The 25,133-nt window shown below is 38.1% G+C and overlaps 6 protein-coding genes, 2 long non-coding RNA genes and 1 pseudogene across 14 annotated transcripts; 4 read left to right on the top strand and 5 right to left on the bottom strand.

Moving 5' to 3' along the window:
* Positions 1-288: 288 nt before the first annotated feature.
* On the bottom strand, positions 289-5,181 carry mmy (UDP-N-acetylglucosamine pyrophosphorylase mmy). Of its 5 annotated transcripts, none has more exons than XM_020953692.2 (3): positions 5,017-5,181; positions 3,186-3,572; positions 289-1,724 (listed from the first exon to the last, which is right to left on the bottom strand). In XM_020953692.2, the coding sequence occupies exons 2-3, from the start codon at positions 3,520-3,522 to the stop codon at positions 610-612; spliced, it is 1,452 nt and encodes a 483-aa protein (XP_020809351.1). In that variant the 5' UTR covers positions 3,523-3,572; positions 5,017-5,181; the 3' UTR covers positions 289-609. The 5 variants fall into 5 exon arrangements, with proteins under 5 accessions (XP_020809351.1, XP_020809352.1, XP_086688267.1 ...); XM_020953693.2 differs by having other exon boundaries at positions 3,848-5,121; XM_086832141.1 differs by having other exon boundaries at positions 4,911-5,105.
* On the top strand, positions 1,636-2,241 carry LOC147643849 (uncharacterized). Its single transcript, XR_015271502.1, has 2 exons — positions 1,636-1,746; positions 1,881-2,241. It is a non-coding gene; the product is annotated as an uncharacterized LOC147643849 (long non-coding RNA).
* A 1,090-nt stretch (positions 5,182-6,271) lies between the features above and the next one.
* Positions 6,272-7,384, bottom strand: LOC110185116 (dnaJ protein homolog 1 pseudogene; annotated as a pseudogene). Its single transcript, XR_015271501.1, has one exon. The product of XR_015271501.1 is annotated as a dnaJ protein homolog 1 pseudogene (transcript).
* A 2,124-nt stretch (positions 7,385-9,508) lies between these two features.
* On the top strand, positions 9,509-9,855 carry LOC110185132 (uncharacterized). Its single transcript, XM_020953829.2, has one exon. It carries the CDS (start codon positions 9,562-9,564, stop codon positions 9,853-9,855), a length of 294 nt encoding a protein of 97 aa, XP_020809488.2. The 5' UTR covers positions 9,509-9,561.
* Positions 9,856-10,348: 493 nt separating this feature from the next.
* LOC147643848 (uncharacterized) lies at positions 10,349-10,856 on the bottom strand. Its single transcript, XR_015271500.1, has 3 exons — positions 10,679-10,856; positions 10,549-10,601; positions 10,349-10,472 (listed from the first exon to the last, which is right to left on the bottom strand). It is a non-coding gene; the product is annotated as an uncharacterized LOC147643848 (long non-coding RNA).
* Positions 10,857-12,871: 2,015 nt separating this feature from the next.
* On the bottom strand, positions 12,872-15,249 carry LOC110185053 (transmembrane protein 115). 2 transcript variants are annotated; one of them, XR_002319726.2, is made up of 4 exons: positions 14,431-15,232; positions 13,800-14,156; positions 13,180-13,736; positions 12,872-13,103 (listed from the first exon to the last, which is right to left on the bottom strand). XR_002319726.2 is itself a non-coding variant. In XM_020953720.2 (3 exons), exons 1-3 carry the CDS (start codon positions 14,952-14,954, stop codon positions 13,286-13,288), a joined length of 1,332 nt encoding a protein of 443 aa, XP_020809379.2. In that variant the 5' UTR covers positions 14,955-15,249; the 3' UTR covers positions 12,872-13,285. The 2 variants fall into 2 exon arrangements, 1 of the variants encoding a protein (XP_020809379.2); XM_020953720.2 differs by having other exon boundaries at positions 12,872-13,736; positions 14,431-15,249.
* Positions 15,250-15,691: 442 nt separating this feature from the next.
* Sec61alpha (SEC61 translocon subunit alpha) lies at positions 15,692-18,946 on the bottom strand. The gene is made up of 4 exons (XM_020953757.2): positions 18,738-18,946; positions 18,454-18,521; positions 16,521-17,612; positions 15,692-16,422 (listed from the first exon to the last, which is right to left on the bottom strand). Exons 1-4 carry the CDS (start codon positions 18,742-18,744, stop codon positions 16,159-16,161), a joined length of 1,431 nt encoding a protein of 476 aa, XP_020809416.1. The 5' UTR covers positions 18,745-18,946; the 3' UTR covers positions 15,692-16,158.
* A 3,610-nt stretch (positions 18,947-22,556) lies between these two features.
* On the top strand, positions 22,557-24,006 carry Tap42 (immunoglobulin binding protein Tap42). Its single transcript, XM_020953739.2, has 2 exons — positions 22,557-22,850; positions 22,910-24,006. Exons 1-2 carry the CDS (start codon positions 22,716-22,718, stop codon positions 23,942-23,944), a joined length of 1,170 nt encoding a protein of 389 aa, XP_020809398.1. The 5' UTR covers positions 22,557-22,715; the 3' UTR covers positions 23,945-24,006.
* A 279-nt stretch (positions 24,007-24,285) lies between these two features.
* LOC110185057 (DET1- and DDB1-associated protein 1) lies at positions 24,286-25,097 on the top strand. The gene is made up of 2 exons (XM_020953733.2): positions 24,286-24,417; positions 24,492-25,097. The coding sequence occupies exon 2, from the start codon at positions 24,511-24,513 to the stop codon at positions 24,832-24,834; it is 324 nt and encodes a 107-aa protein (XP_020809392.1). The 5' UTR covers positions 24,286-24,417; positions 24,492-24,510; the 3' UTR covers positions 24,835-25,097.
* The last annotated feature ends 36 nt before the right edge of the window (positions 25,098-25,133 follow it).

Here is a 25,133-nt window from a genome sequence, read left to right as displayed (position 1 = left end):
TATATAAGGTTGGAAATGGCTTCAGCACTTCAGAATATCATATAGCTGGCATGAGATCAATCGTTAATTCTAATTTTAAAAAAATTTGCATGCGCTTTGATTTTTATACATAGATAAGTTAAGTTGCATTCTTTTTTTGGTACACATCTGAGCCCATCTAAATGGATGGTCTGCTGGAGACAAAAATTAAAAAAAAAAAGCTGGTGTCTTTGCTTTAGTATCGGTTGCTAAATATTCCCGAAATATACGAAATATTCGCATGTGCTACATTTGATTAAGAAACAACTGTTTGTTGGATTTACTTATAATTTTTATATTTTACAACATATTAAAATATTCATATTATATATGCATAATATTGTATATATTCACATTACGATTGCACAAATAATTGCCAAAACGAAGAAAACAACGGACATAATGGGGTTACATTAATATAGACAAGGCGTTCTTTTAAGTACTGAAATTCTTTAAATTTTCATATCGGCATTCTAAAGTTTGGAAACCATTACGTTCTAAACACTCTAAAAAGAAAATGTACAAATATAATCGAAACAACTACTATCCGTCGTCCATCAGTCTATGCTTCGATGCTGTCCCCTCCACGAATTAGAGGTGTCCGGGCAGGGGATCGCGGGTGTCTCGCAGGTATAAAGGGCTGGTGAACGACTTGCCCTCGACCTGCGAGGCGAGATTCTCCCCCGCGTAAGTAAGGAACGGCGAGATCTCGCAGACATCGCCGTGGATTATGCCTCCAGCCTTTTCGACATACTTCTTATGCAGCCGATGCAGGTCCGATCGGGCCGTGCTGGGACAATCCTTTCCCGCTACATCGGAGTTCTTCAAGGCACTAAACTCCTCGTCACGCGGAACCTCCATTGCAACGAATTTTTGGGCAAACTCGAACACATCGAAAACAAACTTTTCAATCTTAATGCCATTGGGCTTGTCAGGCGTTAGCCGCTTGCCAGCGTTGTCGACAAAAGGTATCTTCTTCTTAGCCACATGGAGCTTCAATTCCTGCTCGTAAGTGGTGCCGATTTTCTGGAGGAAGCTGGAGCTGAAGAAATGGTTACAGATATTCCCAGCACTGAAGGTCAGCCGGCCGTCCGAGTTTCGCATCTCGGCTGTTTTGGCCGAGATCTCGCTATACTCCACCACCTGATATTTGCCATCAACAATGGCCACCACTCCGACTGCCTCGTTGGGTGCTGCCTTTTCTACCACCTTTGCGGCACAGTCAGCCTTCTCCTGGACACAGTAGCCAATGAAGACGGGGTCCGCCACCTTGATAAGAATATTATCCACGCTGTGGGCGTGCAGATACAAGACACCTCTCTTCCGCATATCGTCCAGTATTCCTTGGCGTTTCATTGCCCGATATATGCCTCCGTTCCCATCCGGCGCGCGTGCTACCCGATGCTTTTTATCCAGAATGATGCGTCCATCGTATTCGAAGCACGGGAGCGATCCTTGCTCGAACAATAGCACGTTCTCTGGCTTCAAGCCGAAAAACTTATTGGCCACAAAGTAGTCGTAAGTGGGTTGCACTGTGTGCTCTGACGTCATGATATACCAGATGATGTGACCATGTTCGCCATTGGCCTCTTGAGCCAATTCCTCTAGCTTAAGAATGCGCTCAGCCTGAATGCGGAAAAGAGTTTTTCGGGACTGCAGTCCCACGTCGTACATTCCCTTTGGATGATCGAACCCAAGTCGTGTGCCTTGAAAAATGGATGATTAAAAGTGAGGAGTGAACATTTTTACATCCTGTTAAAAAAAATGGCAAAATCATCAATGGATTCTTAAGTTTATTTAATACTGATTGGTTAAAACCCGAGTTATTTTTAAAATATTCTTATTTTTCCATTTTTCTTTAGATATGTTGAATTTAAGATGTTTAGGCCGCATTTCAATTTTTTAACAGAGAAAACCTGCAGGCACGGATTCTGCCCTGTTGTATACGTTAAATAATCAATAATTAACAACAGAAAATGCCGCATATTGATGTCTCATCCAGTCGACCTTAAAAACAAGTTCGGCCACCGTTTTGCTCTTTACTTATTTCTCTTTTGTCTGCGTTGATTTAACATTTAAAAGCGGTTTGACTTAAGGTCGGAACCAATAACGAAGTTTAGTATATGTGTATATATGTATATATGTAAAAATACAAAATATGTACATGTATATGAACTTTAAATAACTCTTCAAAGAAAATTAAAATGTATGCCGTATTATTTATTTATTTATTTATATTTATTAAACCACTAGTAACTGATCTTTATGGGGTATTTTTTAATACTTTTTTGGTGGTCTCAGTTATCATGAATTACCCTTTTTCTTCATGCAGAAATATACCTTTCCTGAGGGAGGGGATTTTAAACTTTTTTTTCGGTGCGATCTTGTGGTTTAGAATAGTTTGAAAATTTAAATTTTACTCTTACCCTTTTTCTGTTACACGTGCCTAAAATACTAATTTAAATTTATAGATTCCTTACTGCCCTACTCTTTCTAAAAGGGCCAATACGTGAGTTGACTGCCTTCAATGCAGTTTAATTAAAAAACTGTTAAAGAAAGGTTGAAGAATAGTGATGTTTTCTTCAATATTTTAGCTAAAAAAATTAACCCAAAGCTACAAGGTTACACAACACTTAGGAACGACACAATACATTATATACATTATATAGCTTATATTTTATCGTTAATATATCATTTTACATTTGGATCCTTCGCATTGCATCTTAATGTGCTGGCTATATCACTCGGATTCTTATTATTCTGACAAAGAATGTATTTACTCTGCTGCCTAACTGTTGCCTATAATAAAGTAAATGGATTTAACTCTTTGGCTGGGCGTGTCTTTCGTTATTTTCTTTGCCTTGAATACGGAAATACAATTTGAATTACAACAGTCGAGCTGCTGCACGAGTTGAGGCTAATTGAGTTTGAGTGTGCGCGATGGAGCAGTAGCCGTTGTACATATCAAGCTGTATTTCAAGTTAATGAGCTTTTATAAAAGAACACGCACACACAAATAATGCAACGTTGTTGGTCTTGTTATGATAAAGTTGTTTTTTAGTCGAATCGATTGTTGCACACAGGATTGTAGCGAGACACAAACTTAAGAGATCAATAAGTCGATCAATCAGTTTGACCCAAATAAGTAACCTTAAGTTGGCACCTACCTTGTCCTCCCGCCATTAGCAGCACAGCGACATGGCCGTTGCTGATCTGTCGGAGACCCTCCGCTCGGTATGCGGCCAATTTTTCAGCTGGGGCTCTCTCAATGGATATCAGCTTGCCCTCGGGTAGCGGTTGCAGACGATCGTCTAGCTTAATTCCATTTTCGTTAATTGAAACTATAGCTTTGTCGAAATATAGCTTAATCTCGTCCAGATTCAGCTCATCTATGTCCCGCACAAGCTCGGCGCGTTCTTTTTGTGAGAGCTCAGGCCAGAATTTAAGCAAGTGCTCCTGTCCCACCTGAGTGAGACGCGAGTGCAGCGTCTGATAGTCCGTCATTTTGGCAAAAGTCTTGATTTTTCGCGGTGACTTTGCTGTGGCGCCGCCAGCTGAGGAAGGGAAAAAAAGGAAGACTTCGTTAAATGTCACTAAAATAACATAACCAAATTACATGTGCTGTGACAAAAAAGTAAACTCTATATTAAACTCTATAAATAACACATCAGCATAACTGCATGAAATACAAAAAATGTTGGAAGGTACAAGGTAGTTTGTTACGACTTTTTAAATAAGTAAACGTTCAAATAATTTAGAATTGTTTCTGTGCATTTCTTGTTGAATTAGCAACACTTGTACAGCGCCTGTCTATCAGGTGTGTATTTACCTTTCTCTAACCGCTCACTGATATTTATTTAGCGAATGCGATAAAAAATACCGTGTTTCAGTCCGAGGTTGTCTGTCTTTTATGGCGAACCAACCGTTATATGTGGTAACTAAAGCGCAACTGAGCTCCCAGCGATCACGGCAGTGGTTTTTCTTGCTCAAAAGTGGAGCTGTTTCACGTACCCCGCTTCCGCTTCCATCTGTGTCTTTGCTTCCATCTGTCTCTGTCCGTCTGACTGTCGGCCGCTGAATGGCAGTTGCAAGTGTGTTGGTTATATTGGTTTATTTGAGGTCTACGTATCTGCAGGCGCATATAAACATGGCCATGCCAGTTGTTGGTTTCCTGCTACCCTGCAAATACTCGCTTAAAGGGACCTTGAGTAACCTAAAGGGACATTTTAAACACAACGAAGCTACAGCTAAATTTACTCCCAAGTAAATCCAAAGAAATATTGTTTTTTTTCTAACTATATATCTCAGGGGGTTTTTAATTAATTAGCTTTTGCACCAGACGATGCAATCTAGTCTTGATCCGTTTTGTTAATGCCATTATTTATATAGATTATCTTACAAAGGAGAGATGTTATATGAGTATTTACTTGTAGGGCACTATTTTCGAATTTTTAGTACTCTTTGCAAGTGCAATGTAGAAAATCACAAGCCCAAATCAAAATCAAGCGGCCCTGAACACGGACGTCAGCTTTAGTGAAAGTGAGAGGTGCGCTGACCAGACTCTTAGCCAGGAACCAGTTAAGGGCGTCACCTAGTCGCATTCGCACGATTTAGCTCCTGAGCTTACAAACTAGTTATCGCACTTTGTTGGAAAGGTTATGGCATTTAAATAAGTTAAGAATTGACAAAAAAAAAGGTTGGGCCGGTTTGTTTGGTTTTTAGTTTTCGCTTTGAAGCTCGCCAGCTGCTATTCCACACGTTGGCATAAAAACCGCCAAAGCTTGAGCCACAACACAAATTCGTCCAGACACACACAGTCGCAAGAGCGCGCCCCCACAAACGAAACGAAACGGCGATAAGCATATGTATGTACATTGTTTACAGACACTTGCTCGTTTTGATTGTGTTTTCTTGGTCTTTCCGCTTTGACTTCTTATCGCAGCGCTTGTCTCCGGCTGTTTATCACTAGCAATGATTGTAAGGGGCCTTTTTACTAACCATTCCGATGGCGCCCGCTCTGTAAGCTTTTTACTTATTATGTTTTAACTTTTTTGGGGCCAAAAAGCGAGAAGAGAATCGATACCGATAGCCGATAATACAGCTGGTAGGAGAGCGACCATATTTTAAAAATATACCGCAGGTCTCTGAGAAAATATACTGAAAGAGTTAAAATGCGAATTGGACTTCCGTGAAGTACAGTGGGGCAAGTTTATTGTTCTTTCCACTAACAGTCATATCTTAATTACGTGTTAGTTAGGGAGCGCAAGAATGTTTACTTACTATGTATTACGTACATATGTGAATAAATAAAAAAATTATCAATTATTGTTTTTTTAACCTGAAACGCATTAAATTTTCTATAAATATAACAATAAATTAAGGAAAATCTTTTTATATGTAGATTATTTAGATACATCAGGACAAAACAACTCATGCATCATTAATTTTAATAACATAAGACCCTTACAATACACATATGTATGTATCATTATACCCTTTCAGAGTATAATAATTTATGTTTGTCCTTCCATATGTCCGTTTCAACGCAAACTAGTGTCTCTCAGTTTTGAAGCTATCTGAATGAAACTTTGCAGTTAGCCTTCTATATACTCTCACTCGTATATATGTCGGAACGGGCCGGATCGGACGACTATATCATATAGCTGCCATAGGAATGATCGGAAAATTTTTACAAAAAAATTATAACAATTTCAGTTTTCAACAGTATTTGATCAAATTTGAGATATAGCCATTTTACTGTACTCTACAATTTTGTCCAAAATTTTATAAAAATCGGACTACAATATCATATAGGTCCCATAGGAACGATCGATAAATTAATACAAATAAATGTATAACTTTTTCAGTTTTCAGCTGATTTTCATCAAATTTAAGGTATAGCCATTTTATATTAGTCTTAAATTTTGTGTCAAATTTCATTTCAAAAATCGACAACTATATCATATAGGTGCCATACAAAATGTGAAAGTAAAACTGTAAATATAATATGTTTAGGTGAATGAAATGAACGCAGGTATTACTTTATTGTTTTTAACACAAATATATATAATTTATATTGTATAGATTCCTATTCATAGAAGTTCTATCTGCAAGGGTATATAAACTTCGGCGTGCCGAAGTTAGCTTCCTTTCTTGTTAATATAAAAAAAAATTGTATTCTCTTTTCAAAGTGCTCCCATTTGCTCAAAAATTTTTTTTTATTATGACCCTTTGCTAAGAAAAGTGCCTTATGTGACTCGCTTTATATCCGCCAGTTTTGTACATTTTTTATTCTTCCAATAATTATTTTCTATTTAACATACATATATTTGCACTTTGATTTTCCAGTTAATAAAAATTTGTATTTATAATAGCTTTGTCAAAATAAATTTTTGAAATACCCTCCAATTTTCAGGCGTTCAGGGTGGTATAGCCAATTAAATATTCCTTTCTATAACTTAATTTGAATATCATCCTTGTTGTAACTCTGGATGGCTCTTTAGTCGATTGTTGTTGGGCGTTGGGTCCTTTTTGCGTGTGAAGAGCTGGAATATCTTATAGGCGGCAAAGGCAAAAGTTACTACTCCGCCAATGACACACATGAACAGCAGCATATCGGACGAGGGCAGAGCGTTATTCGGCGGTTTGACACCGCCCCTTAGGCCCTTCTCACCGAATTTGTCGTAGATCTCGCGCTTCTCCTTGTCAAACAGGATCTCGTAGGCGGCAGCCCCCTCCTTGAACTGCTCCTCGGCCTGTGGATGCTCGTTCTTGGCGTCGCGTCCTTTTTGCGTGTGAAGAGCTGGAATATCTTATAGGCGGCAAAGGCAAAAATTACTACTCCGCCAATGGCACACATGAACAGCAGCATATCGGACGAGGGCAGAGCGTTATTCGGCGGTTTGACACCGCCCCTTAGGCCCTTCTCACCGAATTTGTCGTAGATCTCGCGCTTCTCCTTGTCGGACAGGATCTCGTAGGCGGCAGCCACTTCCTTGAACTGCTCCTCGGCCTGTGGATGGTCGTTCTTGTCCGGATGATAGCGCCGTGCCATCCGTTTGTAGGCCTTCTTGACCTCTTCGCTGGATGCATTTCGCTCGATGTCAAGAATCTTGTAGTAATCTTTGCACATTCTGATGAAATCGTTTGTAATTCTGGTGGAGATTTTCTCCAATATACAGCTACCAACTTTTCGTTATTTCAGGGCTCAAGCATCAGGTGGTACACAGAGGTTTTACGAAATTAATTTTGTTTATAAAAAAGGGATTATTTTCGAAGATTATGCTCGATAATTTATAAATACAATAAATTCAAAACAAATGTTTTTCGATCTGCTAGCTGAGCGGCGATGAAAGTAGAGCTTTGATGATATCATGATACAATTATACAAGGTAGTCTCGTCGGCAAAAGCGCTCCCCTATTCATTACTCACAACAAGTGCGAGTGAGAGGAGTCTGCGTAGTAAGTGCGAGTGGTATATGTATACTACAATAATTACAAAAGAACGAAATAGCTTATTTATCGTGAGCGACGTATTTTAATTAAACGCTTTGAATGTCTTTTTCATTCATTGATCAGTCTTTCTACAGAATGTTTCATTTAACAATTTGCTATTGTTCTTAAATGTAGTATTTTTTTTATCATTACTGGTTCTCTGCAGGTTCACATTTGGTTCCGTTTTCATAGATCGCGCCCTAATTATCAGCCCAAATGCAATATCCACTGTTATTATTTTTTCCCGAAATCTGAAGGTTGATAACAAAAAAAATTTTCACCAAATATTCCTTAATCATCCCCTAATAACCCTATAACCGGTACGCTTTCGTAAATTGGAGTTATAAGCCTAACAATTTTTGCTACCAAATCCAGTAAAAATATTAGTAAATTCATTTTTTAGTATTTATTATATTTATTATATTCGAATCGGTGCTTTATTTACGAAAAAAATCCCGCCGTGTTGTATTTTTCCACCGTTCCACCGATAAGTCACCGATGCTAAATTAACATACATTTCAGAAGTTTTATTCACGAGGAACCAGTGCTGCCAAGTCTTCGTTCATGAGCGAGGAGTGCTTTCAGTAATCGCAGAGTATCGGCCACCGACTCCTAGGTGGCGCTTCCGTGACATGCTGCCCATAGGTGGTGCTGTCTTAGGATGCCTACACTACGTAGTAATTTGTATACCATTGTTAGGTAGTATAATTTTAGTCTAAAATCTAAACTGCAAAGTAGCTGCCTGATCGAAAATTGTTAGAAAAAAATATAACTTTTAAACATATTTTACAAAAGAAAAATTTCACCTTTTTCAGTTGTCAACAGATTTTTATAGTATTCTCGAATTTTTATTTTAATTGTATAAAAAATTGGACTACTATATCATAATTGTAACCGACATACAAAAAATCGTAAACTGTGAATGTAAAACTCTAACTATAATATGTATAGGGGAATGAAATACTTTTTTTTACATAAATACATATAATTTATATTAAATGTATTAATTCCTACTGATCGAAGTTCAATCTGCAAGGTAATATAAACTTTGGCGTGCCGAAGTTAGCTTCCTTTCTTGTTCTTAGTCAATAATTTATTGGTAATATTCGGGAATCCCCTTCCATAATAATAATAATTATACTATTATAATATAATATATAAATATATATAATAATTTCACATTTTTAAGCATTTGACGCATGAATCGGCGCATTAAGTTTAATAAGGTTTTAAAAGTGAACAAAATGTCTCTTTCAATATAATTTTTTATCCCAATGAATTCATTGTATTTTTCACAACTAAGAACGTCTAAGGAGACAAAAAAATGTCATACGGAAACCTATTTAAATGTCAATATATCTTGAATTTTTTTTGTTTATTTTGAAATCCAGTGTTATTATAAGCTTAAATATTTAATTTTTCGTCGTCGGTCAAAGCTTTTCTACAACTCATTTTAGGAATATATTTATCGAAACTCACAAAATAAGGGAAAAGAAAGAAATTTGAACTCCTCCCACCAATGGAAACGATAAAATTGAAGAATTTCCCATTCAATTGTCTAATTTTGTCGATTTTGTTTTAATTTATTCGATCATACAGAACAATGTTACAGATAATGACTTAATTTATAGTTGTAAAATTTTTACAGATAGGGAGTCAATCATTAAAGAATCAAAATGAGCAAAGGTACATTGATTAACTTTTAATGTTACGAGCAATTGAAAAGATTTGAAATACTCAATACATTACCAAATAGTAACTACTTAATCATTAACTATGCCTTAAGTTTTGACAAAGATCTCCCACCGAGAATGCTTGAAAGGAGTAATCCATTTTGACACGCCTCTGCTAGGCATCCGCGTTCATTGAACGTTACCATGCACAAGACTTAGTGCGAACGCAATTGTGTTCTAATTTAGTGTTTTGTAGACGAAGCTGTCTAAGTCGGAAACTTGTTTTGGCCAATTTGTGACCTATAAAACGGTGAAGAATAGTGGCCATCAGCATCAGTTGCTGACAAGACAACAAACCCAAAACAACCAAATCAACATGAAGTTCCTCATCTGCTTGACTCTTTGCATTGCCGCCGCCCAGGCTGGCTTCATCGCCGCTCCAGCGACCACCTATGCCGCTGCTCCTTATGCCGCCACCTATACTGCCGGATCTCCCGTGGCCACCTATGCAGCTGCCTCTCCTGCTTACTCCACCTATGCCACTTCCGTGTACAGTGCTCCGGCATACACAGCCCCCGTTACCACCTATGTCGCCGGACCTGCCTACACTGCTCCGATTTCCACCTATGCTGCTCCGGCCATCGTCAGCCCCTTCCTGAAGAAGAAGTAAACGGGGCACCCATTGATCCATTCAAATTATTTGATTTGATGAATAAAGCGATACTCAAGGCTAAAGCTACGGATCGCATGCTGGATAACGTGACAGCTGATGCGAGCTCCAACTATGCCCTTTGGAAGCTGACTGGATCCTATAAAAGGCTAGCTACTCCCAAGTTTCCAATCAAAACAGAGGATGGTACATGGGCAAGATCAACACAAGACAGAGTTGAAGCTTTTGCTCAAAGTCTAGAAGATAGATTTACTCCCTTCGGAACAGCCTCTGTCCGGAGACAACAGATTGTGGCTGACAAGCTTGCGATTACACACCAAATGAAGCTTCCGGTGCCACCTATAACTGTGCAGGAGGACACAAAAAAGTTAAATGTCAAGAAAGCCCCTGGAGAATCTTAGTGGAATTTAGAGTAGAATCAGATAGGAATCCCAGAGGAAAACGTGTAGAAGATCCCTGGAACCCCCCGCCCCATAGTAAATATCTGCCGCAATTTATAATAAATTTTTTTTATTTATTTATTCATTTAAAAAACTTTATAATTTGTTCAATGATCTACTTGCATTTCCCCTAAAAGTATGTTACGTGTCTTTCCTTCCGGCTGTTGCCTCGTCAATCTATAATTCAAATTCATATGTATATACATATGGATATTAGAATCAAATGGACAATATTTTTCAGAAATATACACACCAATTAAGAAGAAAACAAATACTGGTTATACAATAACCTTCCGTTCACACCGTCTAGGTTAAAAAAGTGTCCAGGTTCAAAATCAATTCTGGAAATGGATTTATTAACTGAATACAAATAAGTCACTTACCCTTTAACAATATTTAATAAATTACATTGCAAAAAACTTGTGAATACTTCAGCTGTCAGTAGAGCTGTGAAAAAATCGATTTCACTAACGAGACTATCGATTCTTTTAATTGCGTTCAATAATATTTTTCATCATCTCAATCTAATTTCGGAACCACTGCTCCGAATCCCGCCAAAAACAACAATTAATTGTTTTGGCAGTATCCGAACACAGGTAGAATTTTCATTGCCTACTTTGTTTCGGAGTTCTCTAACCGAAACCGATGAGATTTGTTTTTGTTTTTTGAACATGACACCAGGAATCGGACAGGAAAGGAATTTTGGTACTGAAGGGTATCTACTACTACTTTTGCAGTTAGTGTTCAATTTACTCTCTATCGTATATTTGTCATAGAAATTGCCATTTTGTAGTATTTCCGAATTTCGGTTTTAATTTTACAAAAATCAGACTTCTATATCATTTAGATGCCATTTCATTTAATTTATGATTAAAACATTTTGTGTTATTTCAAAATATCGGTTTTCATTTTATACAAATCAGAAGACTATATCATATAACTTCCATACTAACGATCTTTAAATGTACAGAAAAATGCAAAACTGTGAGTTTATAACTGTTAATACAGTATGTATAGGTCAATGTAATTTCCTTGTATTGTAAGAGAAATTAATATAATTTATATTATACTCTTTATTTGTGATCCAATTGCAACCTGTATGGGTATACAATCTTCGGCGTGCCAAAGTTAGAATCCATTCTATTTATTTTTAATTGTTTGTTTTTATAAAATATATTATAAATTTGAACATTCGCCGAACAGGACCTAAAAACAACAAATTTAAAATGGAACTATTTCATTATACAAATTTGAATCTGAAATTGGAATATCTATCTAACTTGCTTTCATAAGTAAATTTGAATGAGAACTGAAATAATTTTGAATAATTTATCTATAAGTATTTTTATTTTAAAAAAAATTTACTAGTATGGCTTCATTACGGTTTTTAATGATTTATGACGTAATGTCCGTGACCAAATTTAATATGAAAGTCTGTAATTAATTTTGGGAGTGGTTAGAGCTCTCTTAAAGTCTCTGAGATCTATATCTATATATATATATATAAATATATGGGCAATTCTCTGGTGTCGAATGGGACATTCGTACGCATTCAAACTAAAAAAAATACATCTGCCAAGACTTTATTTTAAATTTATAAAAATTGAAACGTATAGCTCTTGGTTAGCACTATAATTGGTGCTAAGGTCGATTTTGAACCCTTGTTTGTTTTCAAGATATTCACTAAAATGAACTGCGTTCGCACGCGACAAAAATAGAAGTTACATTTGCAAAAAACCAGTTTAAGCTCTGCTTTCAGCGAAACGTGATGAAAAATTGTAGTAAAATAAATTTTAATGAATTACGCAATGAATTCTCTTAATAATGTATTTTGTTTGATTTTAAAATATTAAGTAGTTATTTTTTAAATTCAATTTTAGTCCCGGTCGCACGCGACATTTTGGAAAGCGATAATTTAAATTAAAACTGTACGACTATTGGTAATCGCATATGTTATTTTGCATTTTATATTGACTCTTTGGGTTTTTTATGTCATATTAGAAACCAAAATTCAAAGCAAAATGCTTAGGTTTAAGAGATTGGCATCAAAACAAAACATGCCATTTTTTATGCCTCTTTTGATAAAAACAACATTATTTGCGTTTGCGCGTGTTTGACATCGATTTTTTTGAAACTTATTTTAGAAAATGAAAAATTCTCTTAGTCTTGATCATCCTGACCAAGTTTTTGGCCGCGGTAGACCTTTCTGGAGAATTGCCCATATCCGAAATCTAAACCAACTCAACAGGTGATGCTAATCACCTGACTTAATGGGGTTGCAGATGCCTCTTTCTTTCTGCTAGGTACTTACATTTTCGATTCACACTAATCTATAATACCCTTGTACCCTATGGGTAAAAAATCGATATTTTACCATAGTCGCCGATTTTCTTAGTTGCTACTTAGTTAAATAAAATAAAATATTCCGCTTTAATTTGCAGATCTACTATCTTAAGCCAATGTCAACTTTTTTATATAACACGTAAGTTCGGGGGCTCATTTTTATGAAATATACCACTCACTCACCGATACGCCAACCTTTATATAGTTTTCTAGACAATTAGAAAATACAGTTCTTTGACTTTTTAAATATGTATATTTACAGTTATTAACTAAATAAAGCATCATTTTCAATTAGATGTAAGGACTACAACAGAAAGAATGCATCTATTTAAAGGCTCTCTACTTATTCTCATATTGCCTGGAAGGTATTTTTCTTATATATTTTTCTCATTATTGTTACATCATTATACATTCCAGGAGCAGGGTCGGCGGTGTACGCCGCAAGCAAGCGTAAATCTTCAGACACTACAATGGAAACACACGAAGCGGCATTTACAAAAGGGGGACATGACTTGGGGAAGAAAGATTACTGGTTACGTACTTGAACATGGTTGGTTACTCATACAAAACATGGGAGGAGTAAATCGTTAGATCATTCGTTTAAATATCAAAAAATTCATGTTTGTTGTTAGATGTAGAAACACTGTCTATGCCGTCGAAGACGTGGATGGGACATCATCTAGGTTGATAAGTAAAGCAGCACCACCAGTTGAGGGATCAACCTCGGTTCCGACGTCTTTAGGCGGTGGTGCCGGCATCGGAATTGCGATGTTACTCATAGTGCTGATCATGCGCGGCTCTGCTCGCGATTTTGTGATGGGCAACTGGTTGACGTTGCTGCTTGTTGACTTTAGGAATTCTGGCTGTGGCGTCTGAGCAGGGCCAGGACCATGACTATGACCGTGGCCGTGTCCTGCCACGTGACTGTGACTGTGTCCAGCTCCATGGGCGTGAAACTTGTGCTGTTGGTGCATGGGATTTTGATGATGATGTTGGTGTTGCAACTGCTGTTGCTGTGGGAAGGACTTGGGCAGCTGTGAGTGTCGGGTGGCGTCCGTGGCCTTTAATCGTTCGCTTAAAGCCTTTAAAGCGATTTGCCTAAAAAAGAAAAAAATAAATCATTAAATACGACGATCGTTTATTTTGCAAAGTTTTACTTACCGTCTTCGTTCAATATCGTGCGGATCAACGCCTGGCATTTGCACCGAGATCGATGTAAGGCTAGATGCAGATACCGTCCGTAGCGGCGTGGGTGTTTTTACCACACCCGCACGCAAACAGCAATTATAAATGGGATTAACCAGTATACTGATAAACGGCTGAGCGACGTTCGGGAAGAAGCTGACGAATGTAAAGCTCTCCGAACTGTCACCACGCCCATTCGGATGGTGTTGGTAGAATCGCAGATAGATCCAGGAGACAAGCGATCCGGAAGCAAACATTGCCGGGTATGTACCATCTAACATGTTCACTGCCCACAAGATTATAGCCATGATGAGCACGGTAAGGGGAACGTTCCTTGAAAATTTAATAAATAAATTGTAGGGGATATTTGGTATGTCATTTAAATTAGTTAATCAATGCTGAATGTATATAATGTTCGAATAAAGTCATAATAACAGCAATTTAATCATTTTAATGCAGATCAGATGCGGTTGTAAACTGAAGGACTTTAAACGAAAAGGAAGTCTGTCACATCGACTGATCACGAAGTTTCGACTTTTCTTTTATACCAAATATTGATTTTTATAACCATGAACATTATAGTACGTGCATGGAGCAGCGGTCTCACCTATTGGTTAGACGTCCGTAGCGCGTCTTGAAGATCAGATGATCGGGCATTATCTGGCGGACGGCCACACAGATACCGGCCACATAACCTGCCAGTCCGTGAATGTGGACCTCGAAGAGAATAGTGGGATTCTTGGTGACCATGTAGTAGAATAGGTAGTAGACGGTGGTCAATAGCGAGACGCCGAAGTTGCTCAATGCAAAGAACTTGAACATTTCGAGTTGACCCCAGAGAGGCTCCAGCATTTTCCCGCAGAGGCCAACGGTGACCACGTCCACTGCTACCTCCCACCAGTGCAGCTCAATGAAGCAGAACGTGAAGGCGGTCCATATCCAGAACTTGCCGTTCGGCAGAATATATCCAGGAGTGACGCTGAGCAGCAGGATGGCTGTCTCCGAGTAGGAGAGCAAGTAGCCGAACGTAGTTACAACGCAGATCAGCGTGATCACCGGCGAGGTGTTATGCAGCAGGGCGTTCAGTTGTTGCCATATGTACGGCCAATTTCTGGCCAGTGGAGCTGACATGGCAGCGGTCGTCACAGTGTTGCGGCGGCGGCTTCTGCAGATTGCACACGTTTATCTCCTCGTCCTCGTCACTCCGAGTCACCTGTAAGCGGCGGCCGGGTTTAAATGCACTTGAGGGCGTCTGTGCCTTGCAATTCAACACGTTGGGGGAACGTCAAAGTGGCTCATTTGCTAATATTTACGATTTTGCTTGCTTTTGCTTTTCATTTTGTTGTTGTCTCAGCAGGACCAGTCGCTGGTCCAAAAATAATACCATTGGTATTATTCCATACACAGTCATACTGAACGATATATGCTATCGACAATCGACATTTGAATCTGCAGCGTAATGACTATTTTCAATTCAGCAAATATTATATAGCATGATAAGGAAAGTCATTCCGAACTTTATTTTCTCTTGCAGTTTGCAATTCGACTTAACGCATAATTTAAAATGCAAAATATCTTTCTTTTGAGTACTTTAAAAATTTATAAACGAAGTCGATTTCTCCCATTAATTTTCCGATTGGAGTTAAAAGCGTAAGATTTCAATTATGTCCCACATTATATATGTATGGAAGTCTATATATTTTCATATATGTACCTTTATATGAACATGACTATTACTTATAATTTATAGAGTATAAATTACTACAATAAACCCCAGTGTTACTCACGTATATTATGGTAGCACTACTTCAATGTAAATGAGGGCTTCAATACAAAATGTTACGCATTACCAAATAAAAAACTAAGAGTTCATTTAAAAAAGGTATCTAATTTACTTTTTATTATGACAATTTATATGCATGTGTTCGTTTGATGTACACTTTCGATTTAATAATTTCATTGTCGCCATTCATGTTTTGTTTCTCCTTTAATTATAATTCAATTGATTTAAAATTAAAACAAGTGATTGCATTAAAATTCAATCAATTCACAGAAATATTGAACTTAAGCAACGTAGTCTTACATTTGAATAAAACTAAAGACTATTCAAAATAAAGTTTTTATGTAGGCTTCTTCTGTTTGTTTCGGGAAAATGAATATAGCAGCCAAACGCCTTAAAATGTACGCATATTGCGGGGGTCTGGTGGACGCACAAAGAAAAATGACAGAAAAACAAAACGCAAAATTTAGTTTGTTTTTTAATGGGAGCGAGTGCGAGCTTGTGAAAGAACTATGATGAATGGATTGGATCGCGGGTGTTAACTTCTCCCACTGCTTAGAACAGCAGCGTACCCATGCCGCCCATTTCGGACTGTTCCTTAACGAAAATCTCAAAGTACTGGTAGATGATGGTAACCGCCAGCAGGATACCCGTTCCGGAGCCGATAGCGCCCAGGAAATCGGCCATCACAGACAAGGCTCCAATGCAGAGACCACCGAAAGCTGCCGCCGTCGGGATGTAACGGTTCAGCTCATGGATCATAGAGTTCTCGCGATGTCCGCGCATCACCATGTGCTGCTCCTTGAGCTGCTTGGCAACCTAGAGGAGAGTAATAATAAAAGTAAAATTTGACAATGTTTAGATAACTTCAAAGTATGAAAAGAATTTTTTTCGAAAGTTCTAAAAGATCTACTTACATCCTTGGCTGAACTGCCAGACACATCGATCCACGTCTTCGAGAAGAATGCACAGGAGCCGAGCATGAAGACGATGTACAGCAGGGCGTGGATTGGATCAGTCAAGATGTGACCCACGCTCTCTGGGGGCGACAAGTAGTAGCACAGTCCTCCAATGGGGTACGAACGGGCGGGGCCACCACCACCGACATCGGCCCACACACCCAGAAGGTTAATAAAGAAGTTGCCCTGGAACTTAACAGCCAGCATCTGGGAGATGACGTACAAGTTGGACACGAGCGCGGACTGCAGGATGATGGGAATGTTGGAGGTGTAAAACAGCTTAATGGGGTAGCTGCTGTATTGGCCACGGTAGCGGGCACTCTTGATGGGTAGGTCGACACGGAAGCCTTGGAAGTATATCACCACAGCGAACACCAACACGGTGGCGAGCAGGTTCATCAGATTGGGCAGGTTCTGGCGGTAGAAGGCCTCACGCAGAGCGCGCACCTTATCGTTCCTGGTGGCCATCAGGTGGAACAGGGCAATCACGGCGCCCTCGAACTCGGTGCCACGTCCTGTCGTAACGGTGGTCGGGCTGAACGCTTTCCACACGATAGTCTCGCAAATATTGGTGGCGATGAAAAGGGAAATACCAGATCCCAAGCCGTAACCCTTCTGTAGCAGCTCATCCAGCAGAAGGACAATCAACCCAGCAGCGAACAGCTGGATGATAATCAGCAGGCAGACACCGGCTCCAATCTCAGACGGATCGCCGTACATGCCAGTCATAACATAAACGATTGCCTGGCCGATGGTGATCACCATGCCGAACAATTTCTGTGCGCCGTTGAACAAGGCCCGATCCTTGGGTGTGTCACCGACTTCAATGATCTTCGCTCCGGCCAGCAGTTGCATGATTAGACCCGAAGTCACGATTGGAGAGATACCCAGCTCCATGAGGGTGCCACGGTTTGAGGCCAGGATGACGCGAATCCAGTAAAAGGGATCCGCGGAGTCTGAGCTCATGATGCCAAAAAGCGGGATTTGACAGCATACCAGGAAAATGAACAGTGTGATCGCAGTCCATAGCACTTTCTCCCTGAATTGGATCTAAAAAACACAGTGTTGTTTTTATTAAAACCTTTTAGAAAAAAATAATTTTGTTTTACTTTGTTTTTAACAATCGAATGTTGACTATCTTAAATTATATTCCAATTCGACTTTTATGTTAAATCTAACAAGTCTCACTTTAAACTAGAAAAAGTCAAATTATCACTTTATTGACCTACATGTGCGATTTGCTATATGTACATACATATGTATTTAATTTTTAAACAAATCCAAGTTAACTTCTTCGTTGTCGGCACATCATATGGTGAGCCACAAAAACAAACGAAGCTGACGTCGACAGTGCTTCGGGTTGTCAGTTTCGGGAACCGAAGTTTGACATTTCCACGTAGCGTTTGTTTGTCACTGTGCCGACATATAATGTGCCTGTGTGTGCGTGTGTATTAAATAGGAGTATGGCAACAAGTAGCAGGGTGATAAGAAAAGTAGTAGAAGAAATCAAGCTGAATTTGTCAAAAATTATGAATGAAAGTCTTAAGAAATCACAAAAATAATATCCAAAGGGGTATTCTAGATAACATAATGAACCTAAAAAAACAAGAATTCAAATATATTTAGGCTGGAGACCAGTGGTAGTTTTGGTTTAACTGGAGCCCAAACTGTTTGCGTGGCGATGTTCACATTTTTGTACAAGTGAAAGCCACCACCAAATGCGTGTGCTGGCAACACTGGCAGATACGAGTAGGAGAAAATTATAACAAATCAGAATGGAATAGTGCATAGTTACTCAATCAAATGTGGACATTTACTTAACGCAGACTCTGGGAGCTACCTACTTAAGCCGAGACTTTCGATTTATATTAAAGTACAGATTTATACACACCTTACGCTCGGGTTTTGCGATTTCCGGCAGTATACTGCAGAAGGGTTTAATTACTTCCAGGAATTTTACTGCAAATGGTGGATGAAATGAACTTGAATTAGACGGTGTTGTTTTCTTTCACCAGGCGACGGTTTTCAGGCACAATTAAAGGCGCACGCCGAAATCTTTTTGTATACGTAAGCAAAGAGTGACGGGGGTGCAAGCGGCACCGCAAAGGCGGCACTTTCCACTGCTCTTTCAGCTGCTCTTTCCCGATTATCACTGCCCTCAGTCGATTTACTTACTTCCCATTGTGATTTTCCTGAATTAGTGTCTGGGACTTGAATTACTGCACTTCCTATACAAAAATTAGAAAGTCACTTGCGTTCAAACGCCTTTAATTTCAAAAACCGAATGAAAGAAACGAGCGAGCAGCCGACGTCGACGTGTCCAATTTAGAGTGGCTGCATCTGAGCTGTCAATATTCACCCTGGGTGTTGTTATATTATACTATATCATATAGCTGTCATAGAAACTATAGTTAAATGTAGAGTAAAATACCAAACTGTGTATGTAAAATATATATAACTTATGTAGTGAGCTTAATTTAATTTTAAATTGATTTTGAATAAACTTTTTTAGAATACGAAAATGTCGAAATGCTTGGTATTTTTCAGTATTGATATACTAAATGTGTAAAACAACCTTTTTAAAATCTTTCTTAGAACGTAAACTCTCTTTCACATAGATATGTCAATGTACCCTTACATTTCCCATTCAGATTATTTTTTTTTTTTTATAATATACATAGTTTATTTGACCTTCTAGCAACACATACTTTCGGATGTCAAGTACCGTACAGAAAGGGCAAAATATAGGCAACTCATTAAGGCAAAAATACTAGAAATTACCGCGTTTATTTTTATACCCTTGCAGGGTATTATAATTTCAGTCAGAAGTTTGCAACGCAGTGAAGGAGGCACCTCCGACCATATAAAGTGTATATATTCTTGATCAGGATCAACAGCCGAGTCGATCTAGCCATGTCCGTCTGTCCGTCTGTCCGTCTGTCCGTCTGTCCGTCTGTCCTTCTGTCCGTCTGTCCGTCTTTCCGTTTCTACGCAAACTAGTCTCTCAGTTTTGAAGCTATCTGAATGAAACTTTGCAGTTAGCCTTCTATATACTCTCACTCGTATATATGTCGGAACGGGCCGGATCGGACGACTATATCATATAGCTGCCATAGGAGTGATCGGAAAATTTTTACAAAAAAAATTATAACAATTTCAGTTTTCAACAGAATTTGATTAAATTTGAGATTAAATATGATTAAAATTTTATAAAAATCGGACAACTATATCATATAGCTCCCATATGAACGATCGAGAAATTAAGACAATTAAAAATTATAACATTTTCAGTTTTCAACAGATTTTCATCAAATTTGAGGTATAGCCATTTTATATCAGTATTAAATTTTGTGTAAAATTGTATGAAAATCGGACGACTATATCATATAGGTGCCATACAAACGATCGTTAGATGTGGAGAAAAATTCACATCTGTGACTGTAAAACTGCAAATATAATATGTAAAGGTGAATGAAATGAAAGCAGGTATTACTTCATTGTTTTTTAACACAAATAAATATAATTTATATTGTTGGGATTCCAAGTCATAGAAGTTCTATCTGCAAGGGTATATAATCTTCGGCGTGCCGAAGTTAGCTTCCTTTCTTGTTTTAATTTAAAATTAAATAAATTTAAGCTGACAACTTAAATGCAGTTTCAATTATAGTGTCTGAGTGCTTTCAGCTGTAGCTATGTATTATCTTAAAAGGTACGTAATTGAAATTTGTTTATAATCATTGTCTTTATATTTTTATTATCAAACAAGAACGACGGGAAAATTAATATTACAAACGAATTATAGCTTAGCTGCTTTCCAACATATTTTCATCTATAGCCTTTTTTTGTTACTGTCAAATATCGGCTTAAGTTTTTGGGAAAATCTAACTTAAAACTTTTGGTTAGCACCATAAATAGTGCTAAAATCGATTTTGTTTGTTATTAAGGTATTTACAAAAATTAACAGTATTAGGACGCGATAAAAAAGAAGTCACTTTTTCAAAAATCAGTTCAAGCACTGAGTTCAGCAAAGCGTAATAAAGGAGTTCTATGCAAATAATTTTATTGTATTACCAAAATGTATCCTAAAATTGTATTTTGTTTGACTTAAAAAGTGTTCTTTTAAATTAAAGTTCAATGAATGTCGCACGCGACATATTGTTCCATCATATCTTCTCCATTTATTTTTAAATACATATATGTAATAAGAATGCATAAGATGATTTATAACAGTTTTTATTCAATTAAATGCATATATTTTCAAAGCAAAAAATGTATTAACCTCAAATTCAATAAAGTATGAAAAAACAAGCAAGCTCATCTTACAAATGTAAAACAACGACAGCTAAACAACATTAAAATAGGATTATAAATGTCAACAACTTTTTTCTTTTTTTCTACTACATTATGCAGTTCTAACTTCTTCTACCTTTTGGCCATCACAACTAAATGAGCGAAACTGCAAAATAATTGAAATGATTTTCATGTCCTCCAATTAATCCTTTAACACGTAAATACTAATTAAAATTACGATTTCAGCAGATAACATTAAAAAAAATCTAAAATCCATGTACATACATTGTTTTTAGCACATTTAAAAAACTATTCGACCCTTTATCTTCAAATTTTTTACGCAGCTTCGTTATTTCGATATGATTTTTTGTATGTTATAAATTTTTAAAACTGAAATTTTGTATACAAAAATTATGCAAAAACTGTGTTTGTATGGTTTTCGGGCTTCGGATAAGAATTGTGCTGTTCAGCATGTACACCATACAACTGTTCGATAAAAAAGAGTCCTGTTAGACTGGCTATATTTCCGCCTTTTGTGAATATTTTGTAATCTTTCAATAATTATTTTCTAGTTTAACACATTTACTTTGGTATTCCCATTAAAAAAAAGTTGTATTTTTAATACCTTTGGCAAAATTTATGTTTAAAATATTCTGAACGCGGCAAGTTGGCAAATTTGATAGATTCCCAGTTAAAATAAGCTGGCACAACATTCTTTTATTGACTTATATTTTGGGATATGCGGCTGACACTTTTTGGAAATGCCCATATATTCAATTTATATTAAAATCTATTTCATAACTTCCACAAGACAAAATTGTGGGCTCTGGAATCCGGAATTCCGAGCCGGGATGCAGCTTCCTTCTTGGCGGATGCGAGTTTGGAGGTAAGTATGTATATTATTTATATAATTTAAATTAATTTTATATTACGCAGGACTAACTGTTCCGACCGCAAATTTTGCCGGCGCTCTAAGTAAAATAAATATGTGTATTTAAACGACAAATTTACACAACTGTTAATCAAAATAATAATTCTCCATTGCCATTTACAAAACTTAACTTCGTTTAGTACTTAAGCTTCATCCTCTAGAAACTGAATATTCGCTGTTTTAGTGGAAGTCCAACTTTTTTTTCTTCGTCTTGACCGGGACACAGTTAAAAAATTAGTGACGGAAAATAGCATTATGAAAAAATTTGCTTATGGACAAAGTTGATATTATTTGTCATTTGAGCTTAAGAGGATATAAAGGGAATATAAAGAAAGGCATGGAAGAAAGGTGCGGTGGTATATAATATAATAAGTAAAATCTGAACTGAATTGTAAGAATCTCTAGCCCCAAATAAAACATTTTAAATCATAACCAATCAGTGAATTTCAGGGATCAGTTGTTATATCTATATATCGGTATCAGGAATCGGAATGTTTAACTTTAATATTCTTTATGTATTATTATTTTTTATTTAAAATTTAAAAAAATAAATAAAGCAAAGTAAATAGCCGTAACTTAAAAAAAAGATTTTCAAAATAATAAATTAAGTATAAAAATAATATAAAATATAATATTATTTATCCAATACACCTGTCCACTTAGTTTGGACGACATAAATGTAGCAGCATTTTCCAGCTTTTAAATAGAGCCTCCTCAATTCGTTCACCACAAAGCTTTTGTTTGTAATCTTTCTACCATTTTCACAAATCATCATATTAGATATTTTGTAAATATCCAAAATAAGAGGCTCCTGGTAAATAGCCAGATTTCGCCGAAAAATAGCCAAGTTGGCAACGCTGTAGTACGCGCCTGCTAGATTGTTCTTCGCCATATTATTTTCGCAACGTTTTATTGTAAATACAGACTTTTAGATGGCTGAAGGTAATTCAGACGAAGGAGCAGCTGGCTGCGAAGACAAGAAGCTCTCAGATATCTTCCTAAGTGGCTGGAACATCTTTGACGAGCTAGAAGTTTCAGAGCTGCCCTTTAACAGCAGCGAGTTTCAGGTATGAAAGTACGCCAAAGATATTGTTAAACGCACTCACATTTCAACTATCCTGTGCAGAACAAGGTCAAGACGGCAATGAGCCTTTTCGAGGAGGCCACTGTCATCGTGAACCAAGTTAGCATGTTCAGTGCCAACGAGCTGATCGATGAAGTCTCAACCGACTCGCTGCCCTTCATGCTGCTGCCTTACTTTTTGGCCAAACTAACTACAAAGATCAACAACTCCAGCAACACGGATGTTTTGGATCTGGGCGAGATATACTTCAAGGATCACCTGCAGCGTTGCCAGGAGTACGATCTCTGTGAGACGCCCAAATCAAAGGAGGAGAGGCAGGACAAGCAGGCAAGTAACCAAAGTGAGCAGCGACAGCTCATGGAGGCCGCTTTCAATCGTAACGACAAAATCGCCCAATATCGCCGAATGAAGGAGATCGACGAGTATATGGACAAAATGCGGGCTGCCATCAAAAACAAAACGGCTGACGACGAGGTCAGACGGGAGTTCTTTCTTAAGTATTTGGACAAAAGCATTATTGACTCCAAACAGGAGTTGGAATCGCTGCGGGTGATGAAGGAGCTAGCTAAGATGCGCCTGGCGCGCCTGACCGGTGGCGATGTTGTTGACGAAGTTGACATTTCCCACTTCCACCAGCCGCAGCAAAACTCCGCGTCGTCTATTTCTGCCTCCCGAGGACACGGACACAGTCACGGGCCAGGACACCACCACAACCATCAGCTGTCATCCGCACCTAAGCCGAAACCACTGCAGCCATTTATCATAACGCGCAATGCCGCGCAAAAAGCGGTGTTTGGGCTGGGCTATCCCAGTTTGCCTATTATGAGCGTCGACGAGTTCTACCAGAAGCGCGTCGATGAAGGAATATTCCCTGATGAGGAGAAAGTGGCCAAAATGAATCAGGCACAGGCTATCGCGGCAGCACGGGATCCCAACGAACAGGAGGACGAAGAAAAGGCGGTCGAGGAACAGCAGGTTGAGGAGGACGATCCTGAATATCTGGACCGCATGAGGCGCATGGACGAGTATAAGGATGTGGTGCGACGCGGAGATGGGAACCGGCACAATCGTAGCTAAGAAGCACTTTTAAATATTTTGTATTTTTTCTAAATTATAAAAATGGATATCACCATGAAAAAGTCGTATTTTTCTTCATGGTTCAAAGTTGGTAAATATTTAAAAAAAAAATTTGGTATATAATATAAATTAATAAATAAATAACTTTAAATGTAATTAGCGTATGAACTGCTGGCTTTTCTCTCTTTATCATTAGCTGCTATTTTTATAAATTTAAATAAACATTTTTTTAGCTACTTTTTGCTATGCTATGCGGGGAGAAGCACCTGGCAACGCCGTCCATTATATCTATCAGTGTTGGAAAGCGTTGCAGCAGTCATTTCTCGCTTCGCAGCACTAACATTCCAATTCCACCACCAGCAAAACAACAAAGATTCCAAGGCCTGCGGGCACATAAATAATTATAAAAAGGAAAAAAGGAGGCGTTTAAGGGCATTTCTTCCCTGCAATCATCGAAATTAAGTTAGAGCACTGTAAGCTAATAAAGATAAATCTGCACGTTGAATGTTACAGATCTTACAAATCTTTTTCTGTACTCGGTCGACAGCAAACTTCGCAGCAGCACAATGTCAGTGAGTGATTTTATCAAAGGCCTGCCGACCCATGACTCAAAAAACTTCACTCACCTGAGCAATGAGCACGGGATCCGAACGTCGCAGAAGCGGGCTTCCGTGTACCTACCCACCGAAGAGGTGGCCTCTGAGCAGTTGATCGTGATGGATAAGCGCTGCGTGCTGCTGCGCTATCTCACACAGCAGTGGGACAAGAAGACGTTACAGCGAAAACGTGAGCACGGTGGCGACGGCACCAATGGCAACAACAGCTCCACGCCAATCGGTAACGGCAACAGCAAAAAGCGTCCGCGGTTGGACCCCAATGAGTTGAACTGAACCAGTTGAAGGTCGTCCCCCACCCCCATAGTACACACGCCCCCACAGGCACACGCACTATTAGCACAAGCTACTCCCTCATATATACATACATATGTTTAAATAAAATTATGAATAAGTACATAGGACTTGTTGAATAACTTCCACTTTGCTCAGATCGCAATATAAATCGTTCAGAGTTCGAGTTGCAGAGCAAAGCTAAGATTTTGTTTACGGTAAATACATGTGTACATATATTAAAGAAATGTACGTAGACTTCGAAACTCTTGTATTGTCTGGGTATAATATCGTATCATAAG

Source organism: Drosophila serrata, unplaced genomic scaffold (genome assembly GCF_035046125.1).
Source record: "Drosophila serrata isolate PLE 108 unplaced genomic scaffold, ASM3504612v1 contig_245, whole genome shotgun sequence".
NCBI lineage: Eukaryota > Metazoa > Arthropoda > Insecta > Diptera > Drosophilidae > Drosophila > Drosophila serrata.
The sequence above is the reverse complement of the archived record's forward strand: the minus strand, read 5'-3'. Positions and strand labels throughout refer to the sequence as shown.